At 38.7% G+C, this 22,358-nt stretch overlaps 2 protein-coding genes across 2 annotated transcripts in view; one reads left to right on the forward strand and one right to left on the reverse strand.

Annotated features, from left to right (window-relative positions):
- LOC311020946 (VPS10 domain-containing receptor SorCS3-like) overlaps nucleotides 1–9,970 on the forward strand; it is a 38,700-nt gene extending 28,730 nt beyond the window's left edge. The window contains exons 20-27 of the mRNA XM_084021228.1: nucleotides 248–381; nucleotides 706–829; nucleotides 1,149–1,261; nucleotides 1,544–1,678; nucleotides 1,996–2,095; nucleotides 3,249–3,354; nucleotides 3,438–3,598; nucleotides 8,329–9,970. Of these exons, the coding sequence (XP_083877354.1) occupies nucleotides 248–381; nucleotides 706–829; nucleotides 1,149–1,261; nucleotides 1,544–1,678; nucleotides 1,996–2,095; nucleotides 3,249–3,354; nucleotides 3,438–3,598; nucleotides 8,329–8,393 (938 nt within the window). The 3' untranslated portion in view covers nucleotides 8,394–9,970. The remainder of the gene's footprint in view (nucleotides 1–247; nucleotides 382–705; nucleotides 830–1,148; nucleotides 1,262–1,543; nucleotides 1,679–1,995; nucleotides 2,096–3,248; nucleotides 3,355–3,437; nucleotides 3,599–8,328) is intronic.
- Nucleotides 9,971–11,243: 1,273 nt separating this feature from the next.
- LOC311020716 (VPS10 domain-containing receptor SorCS1-like) overlaps nucleotides 11,244–22,358 on the reverse strand; it is a gene marked incomplete at its 5' end in the record, with an annotated part of 39,315 nt that continues 28,200 nt past the window's right edge. The window contains 8 exons of the mRNA XM_084020924.1: nucleotides 11,244–13,135; nucleotides 15,125–15,279; nucleotides 16,355–16,463; nucleotides 16,788–16,887; nucleotides 19,548–19,682; nucleotides 20,535–20,647; nucleotides 21,696–21,819; nucleotides 21,925–22,058. Of these exons, the coding sequence (XP_083877050.1) occupies nucleotides 13,077–13,135; nucleotides 15,125–15,279; nucleotides 16,355–16,463; nucleotides 16,788–16,887; nucleotides 19,548–19,682; nucleotides 20,535–20,647; nucleotides 21,696–21,819; nucleotides 21,925–22,058 (929 nt within the window). The 3' untranslated portion in view covers nucleotides 11,244–13,076. The remainder of the gene's footprint in view (nucleotides 13,136–15,124; nucleotides 15,280–16,354; nucleotides 16,464–16,787; nucleotides 16,888–19,547; nucleotides 19,683–20,534; nucleotides 20,648–21,695; nucleotides 21,820–21,924; nucleotides 22,059–22,358) is intronic.

Here is a 22,358-nt window from a genome sequence, read left to right on the forward strand (position 1 = left end):
CCTGCGGCAGTGCATAAAGCATGGCTCTTTTCTCTTTCATGGATACTCACGTTCCCACTGTGCTGCATTTAATTTGAGTCATGGCTGTATTACTTATGCCTTTTTTTAGCCTTGGAAAAAGGGAAAAACACACTAAATCCACATCAGCTGTGATTGAAGTGATACTCCGTCGTTGAGTCATTTGTGTGTGTGCCTTTATTTCTTTGTGTGTAACCCATGTGTGGTGGTGTATGTGTTGCTGCCTCAGGTCCGGTGGAGCGGGTTTATCTCTCCGCTCCTATTGTAGCCATCAGGGGAAAGGAAGTTAACCTGACGGCGGTGGTTTGGCCAAGTCACACCAGAACCTTGACCTTCTTCTGGTGGTTTGACAACAGCTCTGAGGTGAGAAGCTTCTCCTCCTACTCACACTATTGTTCCATTCCCACTTTTCCATCCTAATGTCTTTGTGTTGTTGTTAACAAAGTGCAAATCTACAGCGCTTTGGCACAAATCATGTAAATTTTTTGAGTGCACGTGACTGCACCGCGTCTTCCTGGATGATCCAGCAAGGACTGCTGGTTCTATTTAGTAATCACATTGATTGCCTTGCGTGCCGCATCCCCTCATTATACAGTATGTCAAGGGCTGCACGTATGTGGTTTCTATCATCGCTGAGTGGATACAGGGCCTTTCTCTGTGTTTGTTTTTTTCTTTTTTGAAATCCAGCCTGTTATAACCTTGGAGGGAAGCATCGCCTTCACATTTCAGAGAGAAGGAAAAAACAAGGTCACGGTCCAGGTTGCTTCTGGGAGCACCATAATGCAGGATTCAAAAGTTATAACTCTTAAAGGTGAGTGGGGAAGACAGTCTTCAAAGCGCTTTAATTGGTGTGATTCACGTTACATGAATATGCAATATACTTTCTTGGGGATACTTTCTCAGTCCGCTTTGAAAGCAACACCACGTTGTTGTCAACTTATGTAATGAATAAAATGTCACGCAGGGCGAACACGAATTCTTGAAGAGCAATTAACTTCAAGGCGTATGTTGCCAAATGAGAAAAGACAAAACTGCGCATCAGATTGATCAAAAACGAAACCAGAAGTAACATTCATATTCCAGCAGTCATTAATTATTTAATTTATTTATGTTTGCCTTTTTCTTCCCAGCATTCTTCAGGTCGCTGCTGTTGACGTTCTCGCCAGCTCTTGATGAGCACAACCCTGACATCCCAGAGTGGAGGGAAGACATAAGCCGCGTGGTGCGGACAGCTCTGTCACAGGTACATCAGGACCATATTGCTTTGAGGTCTTTCCAGGAGCCAACATCGGCCACCAGTGGCTTTCACCGTCATTACTATTTTATACCTGTATGCAGTATTGATATCGTAGCCATGATGTTTTATGGGCCACATGTGTAATTTAGTCTTTTCTGGCTTAACCTTTAACAACAGTGAGCACATTGGGAATTTGAATTGAAGCTGATGTTTAGCGATTTTGACGTTATTGTCCGAAGTGAAGGTCCAAACTTTATACCCACCTGTTGTGTTGTGGTGGCACTGCAGGTGTCTGGGGTCCCTGAAGATCAGCTTCTGGTGTCTTTGTATCCGGGACTTCCATCTACAGCGGAGCTCTTCATATTGCCTGATGAGCAGACAGCAAGTGAGCACAGGAAAGGAAGTGAGGACACTCTAGAGACGGTAAGTACCAGTATATATATAGAAATACTGGATTAATTATAATGTGACATTTTTATAAAAAATGCACATCACATGGGGTGCTAGATAGCTCAAATGGTAGAGGTGTACTAGACAGTCCGGGCTAGCTGTTTCCCCCTGCTTACAGTCATTATGCTAAAATTGCTTCCGAGTTTAAGCTCTATACATAACATACTGACATAAGAGTGGTGTCAATATTCTTATCTAACAAAAGTTTTTTGTTAGTGTAAGTTCTAAATCACCTGTTCATAACATGATTTGGACATTCTGTTTGTGTTTTTGTTAAATTCCTAAAACAGATATCAGATATTTTTGTCACTGCCCTGAACCAAGGCCTGATCCAGTTTGAACTGAAAGCGGGTATTCGCATTATTGTGTATTTGACTCATCAAACTTTGGGTAAGTTTGTCTGTAACCTTTAGCCCATCATTGCTATATCAATTTGTCCAAATAGAGCTTAGTCCTAATGTTTGCCAATTCGATATAGTATGTCTACAGTGTATTTGTTCCACTTGAAGATGTGCAAAAGATAAGCCATATGTCTTACTTGAGATGATTTGACATTAAGTTGTATTCAAACACTGAAAAAAATAAGACGAAGACAAAGTATTCCCGAGATGTATTTGATACTGCATATCACAGGATTTAAATATATTTCACAGTGATTCCGTTTTTGCACCTGAAAATGTGAGACAGTAGCTCTGTTTTGAAAACAGCTAATCAATGACATGACTGACAAAGACGGCATTTGGTATGCACTGAGGAAATCAGCGAGGTCACAGGGTCATTAGCATATCACAAAAACGTGTCGATCAGCCCTGCGTGGCTTTACCCTTTTCATCCTCCAATGGATCTGTCTTCATTTGTGTCTGCGTACAAAGGTCTGGGTTACCTTTTAGATGATCCAGAAAGGTCATAGACTTCACATGCGTCTCTCTGAAGGAGAGAAAGATGGGAGGCAAGGGGAAATACTTTGAATAGTGCATATCAGCATTTAAAAACCCATGACTATGCATGAGGTACCTATATACCCCAGGGAGAGGCAGTAGTAATACCATGATAACATGCAGAGGGCAGCTCTTAAACTGCTGGTGGACATCGGGGGGAAAAAATGCTCTCCTGGGTGCCCTTCCAATGGAGAAAATATGAATAAGTACCCTCTAGGGTTCTTTTTCCAGTGGAGAAAATATTATGAAGGGCCCTCTAGGGTCCCTTTCAGTGGAGAAAACATCATGAAGTACCCTCTATAATTTCCTTCTAGTGGAGAAAACATGAAGAAGTATCAACAAGGGTGCCCTTCCAGTAGAGAAAATGTAATGAAGTGCTCTCTAGGGTTCTAGGGTCCCTTCCGTTGGAGAAAATGTGATGAAGTATATTCTAGGGACCCTTTCTAGTGGAGAAAACATGATGAAGTATCCACTAGGATGCCGTTTAAGGGAAGAATAGGGGATGATGTGCCCTCTAGGGTTCCCTTCCAGTGGAGGAAACGTGATGAAGTCTTTGTTTTGTCGTGTTCCAAATGTGACACTAATTCGATGCATTCGACTTTCAGCACCGCTTGTGGATTCAAACTCCATCCACAGTGGGTCAGCCATGCTGATGCTGCTCACTGTGGTGTTTGTTGGTTTAGCAGCATTCTTTATCTACAAGTTCAAAAGGTATGTATGCGATTCAATAAATTGTATTGAATTTACCCTAAATCATGATGTACACAATAGGTCTGCTATTTCTTTGTCATCAGGAAAATCCCTTGGATCCATGTTCAGACTGAGAACAGTCATGAGAAGGAACCGGAGGTGATCAGTACAGTTGGTCAGAATAACAACATGTCCAAGGTCAAGCTCAGTGAGTTTCCCTCTCCGAAAGAACTCATGGAAAAGGAGCTGGAGGCCAGGAGCAGAGGCACGTTGGCTACACATTTACTACTTACCACCATTAAAAACCATGTGTTGTACAAAATATACCATATTGTAAGCAGTGGTGGAGGAAGTATAAAATCATTTAGCATAATTTAGTAATAATGATTTAGAAATGAGCAATAACACAAAATTTAAAGTAAAACGGCAGCTTTTAAAACCATATTTAAGAGGTATAATCCAAAGAAAATAGATAAGGAATTAAAGTAACATTTACAAAAAATTAATACAAGTATGACATACTATACAATCACATTTTTGTGACATGCATTGGACATACTATACTATGACATTTTTTATGATTTTTTTAGCAAATGTTTATGACATACTATGGCATTTTTTGAGAAGTTGCTATGACAAACTACACTATGACATTTTCCTGACAGTTTATCGACATACTATACTTACTTACTATTCTTACTTACTTACTATTCTTATAGTTATAATGACATGTGTGTGTAACATACTGGACTATATCATATTTTACATCTTCATGCCTTACTATATTATGGCTGTTTTTGACAATTTAATGACATACTTTGCAAAGAGCTTTTGGTGTCTTACTATTTTATGACATTTTGATGGCGTACTATACTTAATGATTATACTACATTTTGATAAAAACAATTATATTATGCCATTTTTATGACATGCTATGGAATTTTTACTTTAATCCTATACTATGACTTTTTTATTTTTATGACATTTTTTAGATGACTTTTGTATGACATTTTGACAGCTTTACTGCAACTTTTTTCAACATGCTATATGACTTTTTTCGACATGCTATAGTATTACTTTTTTATGACCGTTCTCGACATGCAGTACCAAAACTTTTTTTGACATGCTATTTCTTTTCTGACTTTTATCAACATTCTATCCATCCATCCATCGTCTTCCGATATTCTATACTGTGACTTTTTCATTACTTTCTTCGACACACCATACTGTGACCTTTTTCAACATGTTATCGACATGTTATGCTATGGCGTTTTTTTCAACATGCTATATACTATGACATTTTTCTGACATGCTTTACAATGACTTTTATAACAACTTTTTTTGACGTGCTATACTATGACTTTTTTCAACATGCCAAACTATGATTTATTTCCACATACTATGCTACGACTTTATTCAACATACTATAATATTACTCTTTTATGCCTTTTTTCGACATGCTATACTATGACCTTTTCATAACCTTTTTCGCATGCTATACAATTTTTTTACATCCTTTTTATATGATTTCTTTAGACATGTTGTCCTATGACTTTTTGATGACTTTTTGTGATATACTCAACAATAATTCTATGGCTTTTTAACAAAAAAATGAAATGTGTCAGGTGAAATAGCGCTGGCAGTGGCTAAAAAAATTGAAACAACACAAAACTTTGTAGATGTACAATTATATATGATCATAAATACCAAAAGTAAAGTATGGAGAACAGCAAAAAAATTAAGCATACACATAGAAATACAATACAGAATCAAATCACTACCTATACACATTCAATTGTAACATATTGCTAACAAAACACACACAAATAAAACCAAACAGCACAAATCTTATATCACACAAATACACAAATTCAACAACACAATACTATTGCACACAGTTGCAGAACAGTCATCTAAATCCTGACCTTTCTTTGCTTCCTTGATGCAAAGTCATCAATGACATCATCATAAGAAATCTGCCCAATAATGGTTGATGATTAACACTGACTGCAGGAAGACCAGTTAGGCATTCCTATGACATCAGGACTAATTCACTTTGGAGGCGTGCAGACTGATTTTACATTATTCTTAACAATTTCTCAACAATATGTCTCTGAAAATATATATTCATTATTATATTTTTCGACATCCTATAGTATGACCATTTTTATTGCCTTATATGACATGCTATAATATGACTTTTTCAATTACTTTTTTCAAAAACTATACTATGACTTTTTTATGATTTTCTTTAACATATTATACTACGAGTTTTTATGACATACTATGACTTTTTTCATTACTTATTTTCATCATTCTATACTATGACCTTTTTCGACATACTATGCTATACATATTTCATATTATTTCATGTGTATTTCAATGACATACTATACTATGACTTTTTATTATCTGTTTATGACATGCTGACATGTTATACTTTTAGTACGTCATTTCACTGACGTACTATACAAAGACATTTTCATGACTTTATTTACTTTATCTACTTTTTATGACATATACTATCACAGTTTTATGACATATTAATGACATACAAAAATTGTTGACATACTGTTTAACTTTTTATCGAATTTTTTATGATAAAACATTTGAATTGGCATACTAACTACTCAGAGACACTAATTCAGGATTCAAAGGATGTCACTGTAAGATACGGATACTGATTCACATTTTATTACCCTTAAACACCCACTTAGCATCTGTTTTGAATAAGCTGCTACAACGTTTATGTTGATACAAATCACATGGTTTCATTACACATATGAGCTACTGGAACATCTATAAATCTAATGTAAATCTAATTTGCAAATTGGACACCACAAGCACAACTGTGGCACAATAACCAGCTATCACAATGACAATTTAATTTTTGATTGCTGTGGCTGACATCCACTGTGAGGTTTCTAGATGATACCTATTAAGTCCCTGCAGACACTGATTGTTTGACAAAAGTAGCATTGCAGTGCTCCTGACAAAGACATGTGGGCTGCACTCTGTTTTTATGGTCACTCAGCACTATTCTTCATTTCTCAGCTGTTTCTACCTTTCTACGTCCTTGTTGATTTGAAACCAATGAATTCCTTTTGGTTGTTTTCGAATGTGTTTATCTGCAAAAGGGCAGAGCAGCAGGGGTCCTTCTGATTTAGGGCTCGTTAGATTAAATTAATTTAGAACCTGCTGTTTAAAAAATACTCTGAAGCTTGGTTTGATTTGTATGCAGTCTGATTTCAGCTAGGGTCTTTTGTATCTATATATTTTACAAAACATAATAAGACAAATACATTGTGAATAATTCAACATGTAGATGTTATTGTATTTAAAATATGTGTAGTATAAACAGTACATCCACTAAAATATATTTTAGAAAGTACAGATTTTTTCCATTGCCTTTAAGGTAGGTCTTGCTCTAGCCAGTGGAAAACATGCCCCCTACCAGTGGAAAAACATTAACCAGTTTTAATTTAATCAATGTCTGGGTTCAGTAATTTTATGTGTTCTCATTTTAGTCCAAATGGCTTTACAAACTCTAAGAAGAGGGAGACTGTGCTCACCGCTGATAGTTTTCAGCACAGCACGAGCTATGAAGTAAAATCAAAAAGGTTGAAATGAAGATTTGAACATTTAAAACATAACCATATCCAGATTAAAATGTTCATTTAAATGAAATTACTTGAAATTATTTAATTTAATTCAAATTGGTTCTGAATGATTAACATGTTCACATAGTAGTAGACATTTGCAGTTCAGTTGAAATATGAATATATTAATATACTTTTTATATTAAAAGACATTCAGAACAAGGCATGAGGTTGTCAGAACAGATCTGCCTCGTCAGTCAAGTGTTATTTACAGTACATGACCACAGTCCTCTGCTAGAGAACCTTGGATGCTCATGTACTGTGAAGGTGAATTAAATCTAATTTAATTCATTTTGATGCAAGTATTTATCAAACTTCTAACAATTGCACTTTGAAATGTTTACGTTTTACATTAAAGAGCCACCTTAGGAGAAAAAAAAACATCCTACATTTAATCAAGCGACTTGTTCCTACAACAACAACGTTAGAAAATCACTGGTGAATATAAGTGCATTTAGCAGCTTAAAAGCCTGATATTCTCTTCAGGAATTGGTAGAGACCACAAACCTAGCTCAAATGCTCCATAACTGCTGGATAACAAGCAGCCTTTTGATAGTTGGCCATATCAACTTATACAAATGTTTTTGCACAATAACGTTTTGCATCTTGTTTCCATTGCCCCCAAGTGGCCAAAAAGGCAGTTATCTTCAGTTAAAATTCAGGTCATATAGATTTCTAAAAAAGTCTAAAAATATGCTCCACGTTAAAGCAATTTAAATTTGATTAATCATATTTTCTTGAGCAAATCTGAATTGACTGCAGGATATTTTTCTATATGAATTTACCACCAGGTTATTAGTGATAGGGGCGGACATGAAATTGGCTTCACGCAGCTTTCTACAAATCATTGAATTTAAACTACTGACAGATGAGGGATAAAAGTATCACCTTCGAATAAGCCAGTGTCTGCACAATCTGAACGACCCCACATCGTCATAGTGATTCTATCTTATCAGCCCTCGATCACCAGCTCAGCCCTACTCTGAGAGGCCACGTTCCTTTGAGACAACAGGGGGCTTTTCAACAAAATTGTATGGCTGATGAATTTATAATTCAGGGTAAAAGCTCGTACAAACCATTTGTTCTCCGAATGGAAAGATTAGAGAGAACGCAAGTTTGAATTTTATGTTGTTTAGTTAATGTTGATGGTAGTTTATTCCTTCACCAAGAAATCAATGTCATAGATGAGGCGGATAATCACAGAAATTGTGTTTGCAACATCTCTGTCGTTATCATATCCTTAAAACAAGCAACATTTTGATGTGCATGTGATGTCAAAGCAGTTGAATGTCCCTTTATTTAGTCTATTTTTATTTATTTCTTTGCATGTTTTCAGGAGGAATTGGAAGAAATATGGAGAGAATTGTTACAAGGGAATTTCCAAACTGTACTAACGTCTAAGACTCTGTTACGGAGTAAGTACAGATTGTTGTGTTCCAATTGTGCTGATATTGTTTGCTTTGTTGGCATTGTTTTTATTTATTTACCCTATTTCTTTTTTAAATATTCATTTCACGGTGATAGCTGCTATCGTTCAAAGTCATGTTTTTAACCCACATGGATAGATTAAGTATCTATTTTACAATCCTTGATGAAGATCAATCCACCGAGCCAGACTCCAGGGCCTCTAGTTTGCGGGCGGTGAAATTGTTAGCCAGCACAACATCTCCAATTAGCATCGAGATTGCCTCGCTCTACATCAACACCATCGAAGTATGCTAATATGAGTATTTTATACATATTCAGCTGTCGTGTACTTTTGATGAAGGCTTTTTGCTGTTGACATTTTTTTTTTTAATTAGGAGAACAGGATAGGAAAAACAGAGTTGTTGAAATGATATATCTTAAAAGCAGTAAATGAGAAAGTACCATTAACTAAATGTGTTCAGGACAAGAGACATATTGAATAGACTGAATATACTGTATGTATAAGTTTGGAAAAGTTACTTTATATTCTGCATCGAATGACAGAGAATTAGAATGACTTAAGGGCATTTAGGCACTTAAAGAATATTACAAGGCTTAAAATGATAAACATATTGAAGGTAATAAAAGTGAAATCTCACAGTATTTGTTGATGTTTCCCTCTAATGCACAAATTGAAGATAGCTATTAAATTTCTCAAGTGTAACCTTTTTATTTTGCTTTTGTAATTTTGTCTCATTTCTTTATATCCAGAATAGATATTACAACCTAAAAGACAAAAGAGGAGTCAGTTTCAGGCAGAACACATCTTGCTCTGCCTCCGTACCACAGAAAAATCACAATTTTGTTTTGTTGAATAAACCATTTTAATGTTACACTCGGGGTAAACATTAACATTTACTGCCCAATAACTAGAGGTCTTTGAGTTGTAAATACACACTAATGAATATTTATATACAAATGTCAGAATTTGGCTGTTATGAATGCTCACCAGAAAGGAATGTATAGTTGGTTTTGCTCTGTAAGATAACATGGTGCTTTCAATGACTGTTTTATCTGATAGCGGTCCACAAGAAAATAATTTTAATGTTTGAACATGAACATCTGGCCTTAGAAGTAGAAATACTGTAAACTTGTACATAGAGAAAGATGGAATGTAAATCACCGTCATTCTACTTAATTAAAAAGTCAACTCACTGAAAAGACTGTAGATTAGTATATTTCTATGACATTCAGACTCACAATAAGCTGTATGTCGTTTTTACTATTAATTTAATTTTTTTTTTTTTTACAGTAGCATGCCCTAATTATCTGTGATGAAAGACATAATACTATTAGGGTTGATCATGGTTGGTTTTGAAGTTTACATATTAAACAAATTATTAAACACCTCGTCTTATAGTCTAGTTGTGCAATTGCCAAAACTTGTGCATGATCTATGATATTGTTCATTTTTGTCTGATATATAAATTGTCTTGTATTGAATCATATTTCTTACTGTGAACAAATAACCATTTTAAAATTGTTCAAAATAAATGTATTTTTATATGAAATTATATATATATAGATATATATTTTCCTATTATACATGCACCCACAGTATGTGTTGTAATGGAAGATGTAAGATTATACCTGAAAACAAGGTTCATGAAGCCCTACATTATCGGAAAGCGTTACACTGTCAGTGATCCCTCAGAGGCTCTGAAGTCAGCTTTAATGAGCAGAAGTGTGATAACGCCTGTGTGAAGATTCCCATCTGACACTTTGATTGAGCTTCATTTTACCTCTATCACTCAAGTTGCCAGTTCCAGATGGATTCTATTTCATGGGAACAATTACTGAGGCTCTGGTCAAAGATGAGCAACAGGCTATTTTGTTAAGGAGACCTATTTAGAATAGTATTGCTCAGATTAAGGGTTTAAAATTACAAAGAGACAGAAAAGGTTTGGAGGACAGAACTGCAGCTGATTGACTGAAATGATTCCTCGCAAAACAAAGATGCAGCAACAACGTCCCTTCTGTTTTTTGTATTTTGTTTGCCACCTTAACAGCTTCATATCGCACACCAATCTTCATCACTCCAACAGCCACCGGCGCCCCAAGAGTCTTATTCTCGCTCCTGCTCTCAGTCTGAATTAACACCAAGGCCTTTCTCTAACTGCCCTGGGATGTTCGCCAGTGCACAATCAAATTGAACGGTGACAATCCCTAATGGATGATTCGCTGCAGCCAGACACTAATGTAGTACTCAATGAAAGGAAACATGCTCATCAATTTCACACTGTGGCTAACACAATATTGCTGTGGGTTATTGTTGTAGGACATTTTTCATTCAAGGTGCTACCCAGACTGGGAAAAAATCTTCCTCGATTGTGTGTGTGTACGTGTGTCGATTTCCTGGAGAGAGGATAATTAATTTGTTGCACAGTGGGAGAGCCAAGGAACTAGCCCATTAGAATCACTCCAGGCTACTTGGTGCTTTTCATTGTCCTCCTGTTCGGCCCCATTGTATCACGCAAATGGCTGAAACTTTTGAGCATGCTGAGCAACAATTGTTAAGAGGCAAAGCAGAAAAAGGCAACAAAGTTGACAAAGTGAGAGCGTCCGACCGTTGTTCAAAAGTACCACTTTGAGTCATAGTTTCGCCCTTCATGAGATCTGTTGATTGCCTATCAAATTTGCAGACACGACTCACTGCTACAGTCAACTAGGTGGATTTGAACAGACAGCACGAATAAATTAAGCTGTTTATTCTTTTGGGAAATGAGTCCATCAAGTCAGCCACGCTGCATTAATGTTGTATTTCTGTTTTATTCTGCAGCCATGGTAACTTCTGCAAGATCAAATGGGAAAAAAACACAGAAACAATCCACTGAGTAATCAAGTCACTTTGTAATGAATGAGTTGTCTAGCCTTTGAGAAACGCAAAACATACTGCAGTTCACATTTCTAACGTTACATTTTTCTCCTAATTAAGATGTATTTCAATATCTTGAAAGAGGGGGGGGAAACATGCAATTATGTTCAGTCGTATTCACAGGTCGGGACTTGACAAAAAGTCTCTTCTGATGGTGGTGTGTGGAAAGACAGTGTGTTCGCCTGATGATGAGTACGAGTTCCTTTCTGCTTCAGGCTCGATCGCAGGATCGGAAGGAAAGGAGCGTAGAGAAAGCCGCCAGTCAATTTGTCTTGCTGACATACGATGCTGACAACTCTTAAAAAGAAAAGTTGGATGAAGAAGAACTTCAGTACTTATCCCAAAGAGACAGCAGCTGACCAAAGCTCTGTGCGTAGGCTGGGCCTTGTTGACAGGAGATACGTCTTCTCTATCGCAGCCAAGGAGGAGACGAACAAATCCGCAGCATTTTTGTCCGCTGAGTCTTTGGGGGGCAAACCTTGAACAGGCTGCAGGCTCCTCTGCATCACTGTAAAACTGAGGAAATGCCATGTGGAGATGTCTGTATCACCGCAGTAGCTCAACAGTCCAGAATAAATTACAAGGTAGTATAATGAAAACATGTTTTCGTTCAAACCTGGTGGAGTTTCAGTGTCATCACGCTTCCCGTAACCTTCACGGCGAGATCAGTTCAAAGAAGAGCGTGAGACATGTGTTGTAACTGTGTCAAGGAGCGCTAGGCTTTTAACATAAACAGATGGGTAATAAATCTCAAACTAATTAGTAATTAAATAAAAATACAGCCATTTCTTGTTTGCGAGTGTAACCGTAGCTCCTTTGTTCACACAGTTCTTCTGAAGATTTACATTTTTACCTCTAATAATAGAAACCAGAATGTACAAGAAATGCTCTGGGCAACAAAAGTCAACTGTGAAACAATCAAACATGAGAATGCCTCTGCAATAATAATAATCCATATGCATGATTTAGATTATACAGAAGACTTGTGTATAATCTGGTTTTAAGTAGGTTCAACATTTATCATGTCACTAAAATGACTTGTTTGAGGGATTGCTGAGTTTCCTCATCTATTGTACATACCTATCTACGCAGTACACCCACTTTAATCTTCCGTTCTTATTTTGTTATGACATATATAACATTTTGAGCGGCAGAGAGACAGGCCCAGATCTGGGACTGGGAGTCCTCCTTCATCTCCTGGATATTGCAAGCTTTCATTTGATGACAATCTGGTGATAAGATTTGCTGATTGCACAGAGCTTAATGAATCTGCTTCCCTCACTGTCTTAATCAGATAAGCTATTTCCACATAGTTAAACAAAGTAAACTTCACAAACACGAGCCCAAAGAACAGAAACAGGAGCACATTTTTGAGATATTATTCTACATCGCTTCTGTCCCGCTGCGTGTTATGTTTTCATATTTGAGCAGATGCAGCTGCGACCAGCTGGGACAAATAACTTATACTCCTTCCATTACGAATGTACATTATTTACATAAAAAGATCAATGTCCTTGCAAAAATACAAGTATTTTCAGTCAAAAAGTGTCCCTTTTCAAGAAGCAAGTATAAATCTGTACAGTCTCCTCAGAGGGATTAGGCAGCACAGTGTGAACTGGTCCATCCATGCATGGGTAGCAAAAACACTCGAGACCATTCATTGTGACCGTGGTTTCATAGCCTGCTGGAAGTAACTGCCAAAGAAGATGTATTGCTTTTGAGTTGGTCATAGACTCCCAACATTAAAACACATGGGGCGCTTCATCAGAGAGCTTGATGTCTGTGTGAGATGGCAGGTAGCCTGACAAGGGAGAAGAAAGGGAAAGAAACAGAGGGGGAGGCATTTTATGTATCCATTTACATACGGGTGTATTTTTTTGCAGGCAAACACATTTATCTCGGCAGGGTCGATTGTTTAGAAGTAAATCAATTGGAACCTCATGGATATTTCTTGATGAAAATGCTTTCACCAGTCCGCTACTTTCCCGATGCGCTAATTATTTTATTGGGTCAAATAATTCACCTTGACATTCTCATCTCTTTCGCTCGCACTTGATCGTGCTTCACTTGCCCGTGAATACTAATACCTTGCTGGGACAAACTCAGGTTGGCAAATACATAAATATGGCGCGCGTAAGAATAACTAAATCTTGGCACCTCCTGTATGTTAATACAAGGGGGGGTCGCATCAGCGTTAAGAGAATATCAAGTATCTCTTTCCTTTCAGTGAGCTTCAACTTGTGACCATTGTTCCTCTATGCCACTGCCGTTTTTCATATACTGTCACAACATTAAAGTCCCAGTCGGCAACATTTTTTTGATCATATTCACCGAAGTCGACACTATGCTCCGATAGAACAACATAAATCATCTGGTTTCAGAAAAAAAAAGCGCGCCTCTACGTACAGCCTGTTGTTTGTTTTGCAAAAAATCCACAGCGCCCGGATCATCCTGTCCAATCAGCACGCAGGGCTGTGTTCGTGCACACACAGAGCCCCTCTTCCCTCGGGTCGTACCACTATCACAGGGGGGAGGTAGAGGGAAGTAGCAACAAGCTTCCAATTCCTTGGTTAAAAACCGAAACAAGGAGGTCCAAAACAACCAAGGAAAAGAAAACACCGAAAAGAAGGAAAAAAAGAAAGATTGCGACGGAGCCCGTGATAAAACCAGAGTCAACATCGGACCCGTGTTTCAAAGGTGGCGTGATCTAAGGGGTTTCAAAGGGCACGGAGTCGAGGGGAGGGAGCTCGGTGGTCGTGGGGGAGGAGCGTAAGAGTTGTAAACATTCAAAAATCTGACAGAGTGCCCTCGATCCGCCGGACTTGCCGACTGGGACTTTAAGGGTCAGTTCACACAGTTTGCCAAAAAACAAAACATTTTCTCACTTATCCCTTGTGATATGTAACGATGTGTATAACTATGACCATTTAGATTGTTTCAGCCAGCCAGCTGGGTTCAAACCTGGAGTCCTCTGGTTGTGAGTGCTAACCACTTTACCGCCAAACTCAAAAACAAAGAATTGAATGCTGTTGGTGGTGCTCGTAACATTAAAGTAATTGCATTTTAAAAAAATACAACAGCAACAAGGCTCTCCAGAAACAATGTTCTTGTAACGGTACAGCCACATTAGCCTTCTGTTTGATTAAACTGTCCCACACTCAGTCCCTAAGTGAGGATGTGATGTCCCAATTTTGATGTGGTAATGAACATTTTTTGAGCAATTCTTGAACTTTAAGTGGTTTATGAGAGTGATGTTAGTAATCTGGTGGGGTAATGTTGAACAAAACAAGTTGATTGCACATTGCTAGGTGCTTTACTTTGCTGTTTAGATTTTTTATGCCATGCCAAACATTTGGCCACAAGACACTGCTAGATATAAAAACGTCACACATTTAACAAAAATAATGCGTTTTAACCAAGTACTTTTCCTGAAATCCAAGGTTTAGAGAAATGTAATGTGACGATCGACAGCTTTACTCTTCACAGGTGTGTTTTTATAGGAACGACTTCACAAAATAGTTGGATAGCTCACAAATAAAACTACGTTTAAAATTTGCATATAAAACCACTATCGCCAGATACCAACAAAATGTAAATCAGAAAATGTTTTTGTCATTTGGGTGAACTGACCCCCTGTTGCTGATTATTAGTTAAACACCACAGACTGAATACTTTCTATGGCAAGTGATAGAATAAAACACAGCAACAAGAACAGACCTTCAATGTCCAACATAAGTATCTGATATTCCTGGAAATAAATGCTGTAGCTTAAAGGAAGACACATGAATACCTCTGCCTTTTGAGTCCAACTGTACATCCACATGATCCAGTGAGGTCAGCTTGTCCCCCTCAGGGTTTGGGACGACGATGGAGGTCACTGTCGGGATGACCTCTTGTTCTTTATCAGGCTGCTCCGCTGTGTAAGTGTTGATGCCCGGAATCTTCCTGTAGGTCATGCAGAGGGGGAATATTAAAAAAAAAAAGGTTTCATGGAAACCTGCCACCAGGTCTGCTTCACTAATGCTCTCACTAAGCATAATGTGTCACACACTATTTTTAACTGTTAAGGATGGGAGAGGATTGCTTGAAAGCCGGAAACTAGGGCATTTCACATTCCGCTGGGCATTGCTCTCTCACTTTCATATTGTTCACCTCCATTTTTCAATCAATTTTTCATCCCCTCAGATGCAGCCCCCAATTCCGCTTAAAACTAACATCTTGCATTTCTAATTTCGGAGCCTCCCCTTGTGATTTTGCGCCGCAGCTGGCACGGTGACATTTGAGGCAGCTTTAGAAACCGAAAGTCTGTTTCTTAATGTTGTAATTAAGATCTTGAAAGTTAAAGTTAAGTAATGTTTTACTTTATAATGAGCGGAATCCCACAAACTCCGGAGGAACTCGAGCCTTCCTCTATGATTGGCATGGGATTACCTGCAGCAGAGGATACTGTTTACTGTATGTCCCTCACTGTATAATATATGTTGTCTCAGGGCTTATCTCCTCAACCTTTCCTGCCATTCGACAGAGTGTGCCTCACCTTGGATGGCTGTGTTTAGCATTTCCTAAAGGTCAACCCTCACATTGTCAGACAGATGAATATTGATAACTGCAGGACTCTGACACCCATTCAGCACTCTGGGTGAATTGATTAGACTGTCATTCCCTGTAATATCCTGCAGATTGAGACAGAGGGGAATTGTCTTATTCCTGGAGCTATTATTGTGTCGCCGGTGTCCATAACTCACAGATATATGGAGTCCGAAATACTTTTTGGAAAGTTTTAGGAGTTCACCAGTGCAATTGTCTTTGCTTGTAGATAACGGGGCCGACTCTGAACAGGGTCATTATGCAAACGCACACAAACAATAACATCTAGCTTATCGTAGATATCAGCGCTGATGGGAGTCTGAAAACCTCGGGAGTCTGAGGATTGATCGTCATTGATCTTCACACTTTCTTTTATGGTTTCCCTGTGCCTTGTATGTGGTGGGTACAATTTATTATCCCCATTATACTGTACCTTTTAAATTTATATATTACAAAGACAGCCAAGCCCATCAGTACGACTGACACAAGCATGATGACCGCGGTGCCACTGTGGCCGCTGTCACTGCTGTCCACGAGAGGAGCTGTGAAGAGAAAGAGAGACATGATGTGCACACGCAGGCCAAATGAGTATAAACGCATATCTATATCATTTTATCTTTTATATATATGTCTATAGGTGCTTCAGCTTTTTCTTCATAGTTCACTTTATCCAGGATGAACAATTCTAACATGTAAAACGGTTTACATCTGAAAGCCTGCACACTAACTAGTCATATTCAACACGATATTGGAAGGATTGACCTCAAATAACGGAGAGACAACCACCCAAAATGTAACTCTCGCCCCAGAAATGGATCGGATACAATTATTTTAGGTAGGTGTGTGGCAGAGGCCGCGGAACTCACCTGGAGACAGCTGCATGGCGTACACGTTCACCTGCACCCCCGGTTTGAGTGTGAACTGGATGAGGTCTTGGTTCACAGCACTTAGCAGGACCTGAGAAAGCTATGAGGAGGGGTGGCGGAGCAGAGAGGACTCCGTTAGCAGTGGCTGCACAGCAATATTCCACAGTCATCAATATTTCAACCGCAGTCATTTCATCTAACAGCCTGAATTATGAATCAGAATTTTCGCTTCCTTCTAAAGAGGAGCAAACGTTGATATGACATGGAAAAAACCAACCTGCGAAAGCCCGAAACCGAGACCCGGCAGGCTTTTAATGACAATGGAGACCTTATCAGGTAGGTTTCCACCACACTGCCTATGGTGTGACGGTGACATTTAAAAAATATATATACATATATATTGCTTTTTCAATCTTAACAGGATTTCTCACCTGTTTTTGCCGTATTCAAGCATTTCAAGATGACATCATTTACTGATTAAAAGGTAAGCTATTGGAAATCAAAGTATGTTCTAATACCATAAAATTGTTCTTTTAATTTCCAGCCCAGTGAAGTGCCTGCTTTTCACACCTAGATGAAGCGCTCATTTAACAGGAGAGCAGAATGCCTTTCCAGAGCCCATTTGAGTCCTTAGCCATGCCTCACTAATTCCATCTTGCACTTTCTAAAATCTTTCCACTGGTTAAAATTAGACTGCTCTACACAGTATGAATAATTACTTTTTGTTCTAGTGGCATATCAGGGTCAGTAAATCTATTACACATTTTAATAAGCTGCGCCACACATACACTCACCGCATGCATGTGTGTGTGTGTGCGTGTGCGCTCGTGCGTCCGCGGTGCAAGTCATTCACTGGAGATGAGAGCGGTGAACTGAAGATTTATTACCCTATTGTCTGTGAGGTTCTGCCAGGTAATCAGACAGGCTTTAGATAAATACATCTCTTTAATTCCCAATCCAGGCCCGCCTGCCCCAGTTTGTCTCTTTTCTCAATGCTGCCAATTATATGATGCATCAATGTAATTAAATACCTATTAACTTAGTTCAAGAATGACTGTGAGCCAGCAATATTATGTTTACTTGTGATACATCGAGGTCCTATCCGTTAGGATGAATTAATAAGCTGGAGTTTAGCTGCTGCTTGAAAAACAACGCTGTATTATTGTTTTGTTTACATATTTAATAGCTTTCCTATAACGTGATAAGAGATTAGATTGAAATAATCTTATATTGCCATAAGAAAATAATAAACATGAAGCATGGGGGCTCGGTGTGATTATGGTTTTGTTATTATTATCATCTCAAGGTTTAGGCAAGTCTCCAAACTTCTAAAAGGTGGCAGTTAGTCTACAACATGTACTCAGATGCTTTCAGAGTTATTTCTGTGCTCCGAAGGAGCCCGTTTCAGTGCTTTTCCATGGGAAGACATTGCCCTCTAGTGTTGACATTATGCATTACTCTTAAGGAGGGATTGCAATAAAGAGTGTGGGAACATTAAGTCATTTAGGAGATGGGGCTTGAAAGCTTAAGCCGTTGTGATACAGCGACTGCAATCATGTTTTTGTATAGAGGTCAAGTAAAATACAAATGTATTTTAAGTATGTGTTGCATGATTACACCACCATAAAACCACAAATCCAGTAAAATGTTCACTTAATGAACCACACCAGAGACTTTTACCCCAATTACTAGAAAACACTCTTCATCACTGCTGACCTTTTCCAAAGAATAACATAGTGTTAACAATACCACGCAGCCAGTGGCATCCAATCATTCCACCATGGTATCAAAATACATCTGCAGAGAATTTAAACTTGGTCGACTTCAGTAATCCATCACAATGAGCATCATGTCCGCATTTATTTTCATCAAACGTAACCTTATTGTTGCTTGGTGACGGAGCGCAGACTCTCCAAATCAAGCTAAACTTAAAACTATGTTACCATGCAACAATAATGTAACTTTGACAAAAATAAATGTAGACATGATGCTCATTGTGATGAATTGCCTCACGGACAAACATGTTTTAAATCTCTACAAGTACATTTCATACGGGACTGATGTTTATGGAAACCAAAGGCTGCCTGGAGGATAGGAAAAGGGTTTTAAATGCACAGTGTGTCAAATGTAAAACACTTCGTAAAAGAACTGGAGAACAATAAGTGATAATAATGCAAAGCATGTTTGCCTTGCAGCTTTTTGTATACAGGATAGTGGAACTAATTTGGTCAATATATTCAATGATGCACATAATATTAAATAACGCAAAAATCTAATACCAAGACTAGAGAGTGGAACAGATATCTCTCTCTCTAAAAAAAACCCCCGACTTCTCCTGTCCAACAGAAGTCGGAGAAAGAATCGGAGATAATTTAGGTTGATTACAGTCATATGTGGGGAAGCCAGGCGATGACTGCCAAAACTGAAATCAACTTTTTCATACTGGCAAGAGTTTGCAAACAGAATGATGAATAGAGGTTGATGGCTCTTTTGTCACATTGTACCAGGACAAAATCCTGGATAACCCCCTGGTGCAGGAAACGTTTAATACGTTTGGCTACGAGCGAAGCTATCATGCAAAACGCCTGCAGGCAAATGTTTATTTGTGCCGATAACAAGAATCTGTACAAGTACTGTGTCAGGGCATGTCCTCTCTTGACTTCCTCAGCTTTGGTTTGTTGTGGTGTTAATTGTCACGGAGAGGCCACACTCTACTGAGCATCTGCCGGGGACCATTAGAATGATTCGATGAGACAGTACCTGGTCCAGGTGCGCCAACTTCTCATTCATGTTTCCTTCTCTTGGCCTCTTCTCAGGCACGATGAAAATCTCTGCTGTTGTCGGTAAACCTGGAAGCACTGTGACCAAGAGCTGCTCCTCATTGATTCCTGTGACCTTTAGCAATAACAACCAAACCTCATTAAAACGTTTTTTTTGTGTGTTTTTTTTTAAATCCACTGCTTTGGCCGAGTATTAATGAGTAAATACTCCTGGCTCTCCGTTTCATATATCATTTGCCTAAGTACCCGTCACTGTCAAGATATAATGCACACATCAAGTGAAACACGCAAGCTCAGTTTGACAGTCTTTGGTAAATGCCAGGGCTTTTAGTGCATTTACGCCATAAGCAGAGGTCTCCTGTCAGTTTCCTGGTGTAAACCATGGTCATATCTGACAAGACTGAAGGTCAAAGTGAATGTTTCATACTGAGGGCTACTGTAGGATATATATAGAGCGCAGGCTCCAGGTCTTTTACATAACTCGTCGCTTCTTTTTTTTGACATCCACACAGTGTCTGACAGGGGAAACCAGACGCACTTAACCACAGTTAAGCTGTCTTTACTTGAGGTTATGGTGTTCTCTCGAGGCAATGCCATTCAGCTCTTTAGAGAGCAAATGGAAGCTATCAAAGTGACGCTTTCACTTTGGAGTTTGCTACGAGTTCAGCTGAAAGCTTGTATGAGTAAAAATAATTTCAGGTGACGCGCCATGTCAGCGAGAAGAGGTTCACCTTACAATTATGCAGCGAGTGAAGTGAAAGACACTGCGGGTAGCGGAGTACACCACTTGACACAAGACCGCATGCATTACAAACACATCGTAACCAAGAATGGAAATGTCTTTGGGTTACTAGACGGAGACTTGAGTTTCTCTCTCGCTAGTGCAAAGCTGCTTGATTGAGGAGTGGAGTTAATTCCTAATTGTTTTACGGCCTCTTTAATAAAAGCTTGCAGCTGAAGAACTGACCTGAATCATGGAGCTCTTCACCACTCGGTTGATGTCTTCCCTCCACTCAGGCAACCCGGGGTTCAGCTCGTCCAAGTTAGAGGAAAAGGCCAGAACATGCGACCGAAAATAATCTGAAATGCAAACGCGAATCGAATTCAGACCTGAGATACAGATATGCATGTATGTATTTGTCATTTCACTACAGGCTGAATATTTTGTTTGTCACATCAGACCTAAAGAACCCATCTTCACACTAATCCACCTCAGATGATTCAGATAATAGAGTGCTGTAGAGTGAATTATGTATTTTCATCAGAAATATGGAGGCTAGGCTTTAATGGAAATGTGAGAACTGAGCATAATCCTGTCTCAAAATTCATGAATGTTAATATTATTTACATCTTCAGCATACTTTTTTTAAAGCTGCTGAATATTATACCCCATAAAAGATGAACGGCAAAATGCCTATCTTGGCTTAAATAAGGAGCAATATGTCTAAATATTGTTGTTGATATTTTATCCCTGTTCATGCAGCATTATCTATCACTAAAACCTCAACTGGATTTAATCTCTTTAAACAGATCAGCCGATGGGCTCTGAGGTTGGAGTTCCCATGATAAAATACATTGGTCTCGCACTATTGACAGCAAGGAGACTCATTCATCAACATCAAAGCGCAGCCTCAAAATGTTTACAAAATGTGGGCTTTTTTTTTTTTATTATTTGGAAACATTTAGAAAATATTCAAAATATAACACTGTAACAGAAAAAACGATCTGAGCTTGATATATAGGCCTCTTAGTAATATTTATAAATGACTCGGTGTGTGTGTATGCTTTCTAAGTTTTGGTGTTATAAAGCTATTCCCTTGGTAAGACTCTTACTTTCAGCCACATCTCATGGCCTTCATCAACCACCTGTTACTGTGGCCAAATGTCATACTTTTTGGTCGAGCAATAACAACTAAACCATCACCATGACAACTAAGCCAAGTCCATCCACCGATGAAGGCCATGACAGCTCCAAAAAACATAATACATGTGATAAGGCTTTTTATTGTGGAAAGGCTTTGAAGATCTAAAAAAAAAAAGGATTGAATCACTCTCCATTTGAAGACACAAAATTGCCTCCATAGTTTTCAATGATATTTAAGAAGCTGTTTACGTGTATTGAGTTTACCATAAACAGCCAAAGTGATTCGGTCCTGATGGACAGTATTGCCGACTGAAGCCTGAACGGTGACAGTGTGACTTCCCTGTTTGGAGAAAGTGAAGGACATCGCTCCTTCCAGAGTCACGACAGGCTGAAAGGCAAACAGACAGAGGGAGAGATGGAGGGCGGCGGTGTGAATCTGTCATGTCATTCACTAAATAGGCTGCGTGGTAGAGAATGAGAGAATGAAGCTCACCTCGGTTTTGTTATCGAACCACCAGTAATAGCTGACTGTTCCCACATTGCCGGGGCGTAACGCTGTCGTGAGGTTTACTGCTTTGTTCTTGATGACTACTGAAGGAGCCGAGAGCTCGACGCGTTCCAGTTGACCTTTGGAGAGAAACCATGAGCTCTGTGAGTTTAACACCTGTGGTTTAACACCTGGTTAAATATATTGATGGATGTTTTAACATTTTTTTTAGTGGCCAGGAAAAGTCCCCAATGGAAACCGTCACAATGAGCTGAATTCAAACTAACCTAAGCTCATTTTCTCTTTCAACAAGAACACCTATTAAATCTCCACGATTAGCCGTGATGAGTAAAAATGTAATTAGTTCCTAACCCGCTCACCTCATCGTGTATGCAGGTGATGAGAGGAAGCAAAGGGCTATTTGCACAATTGATTAAAAC

The sequence above is a fragment of the Eutrigla gurnardus genome (assembly GCF_963514095.1).
Source record: "Eutrigla gurnardus genome assembly, chromosome: 11".
Classification (NCBI taxonomy): domain Eukaryota; kingdom Metazoa; phylum Chordata; class Actinopteri; order Perciformes; family Triglidae; genus Eutrigla; species Eutrigla gurnardus.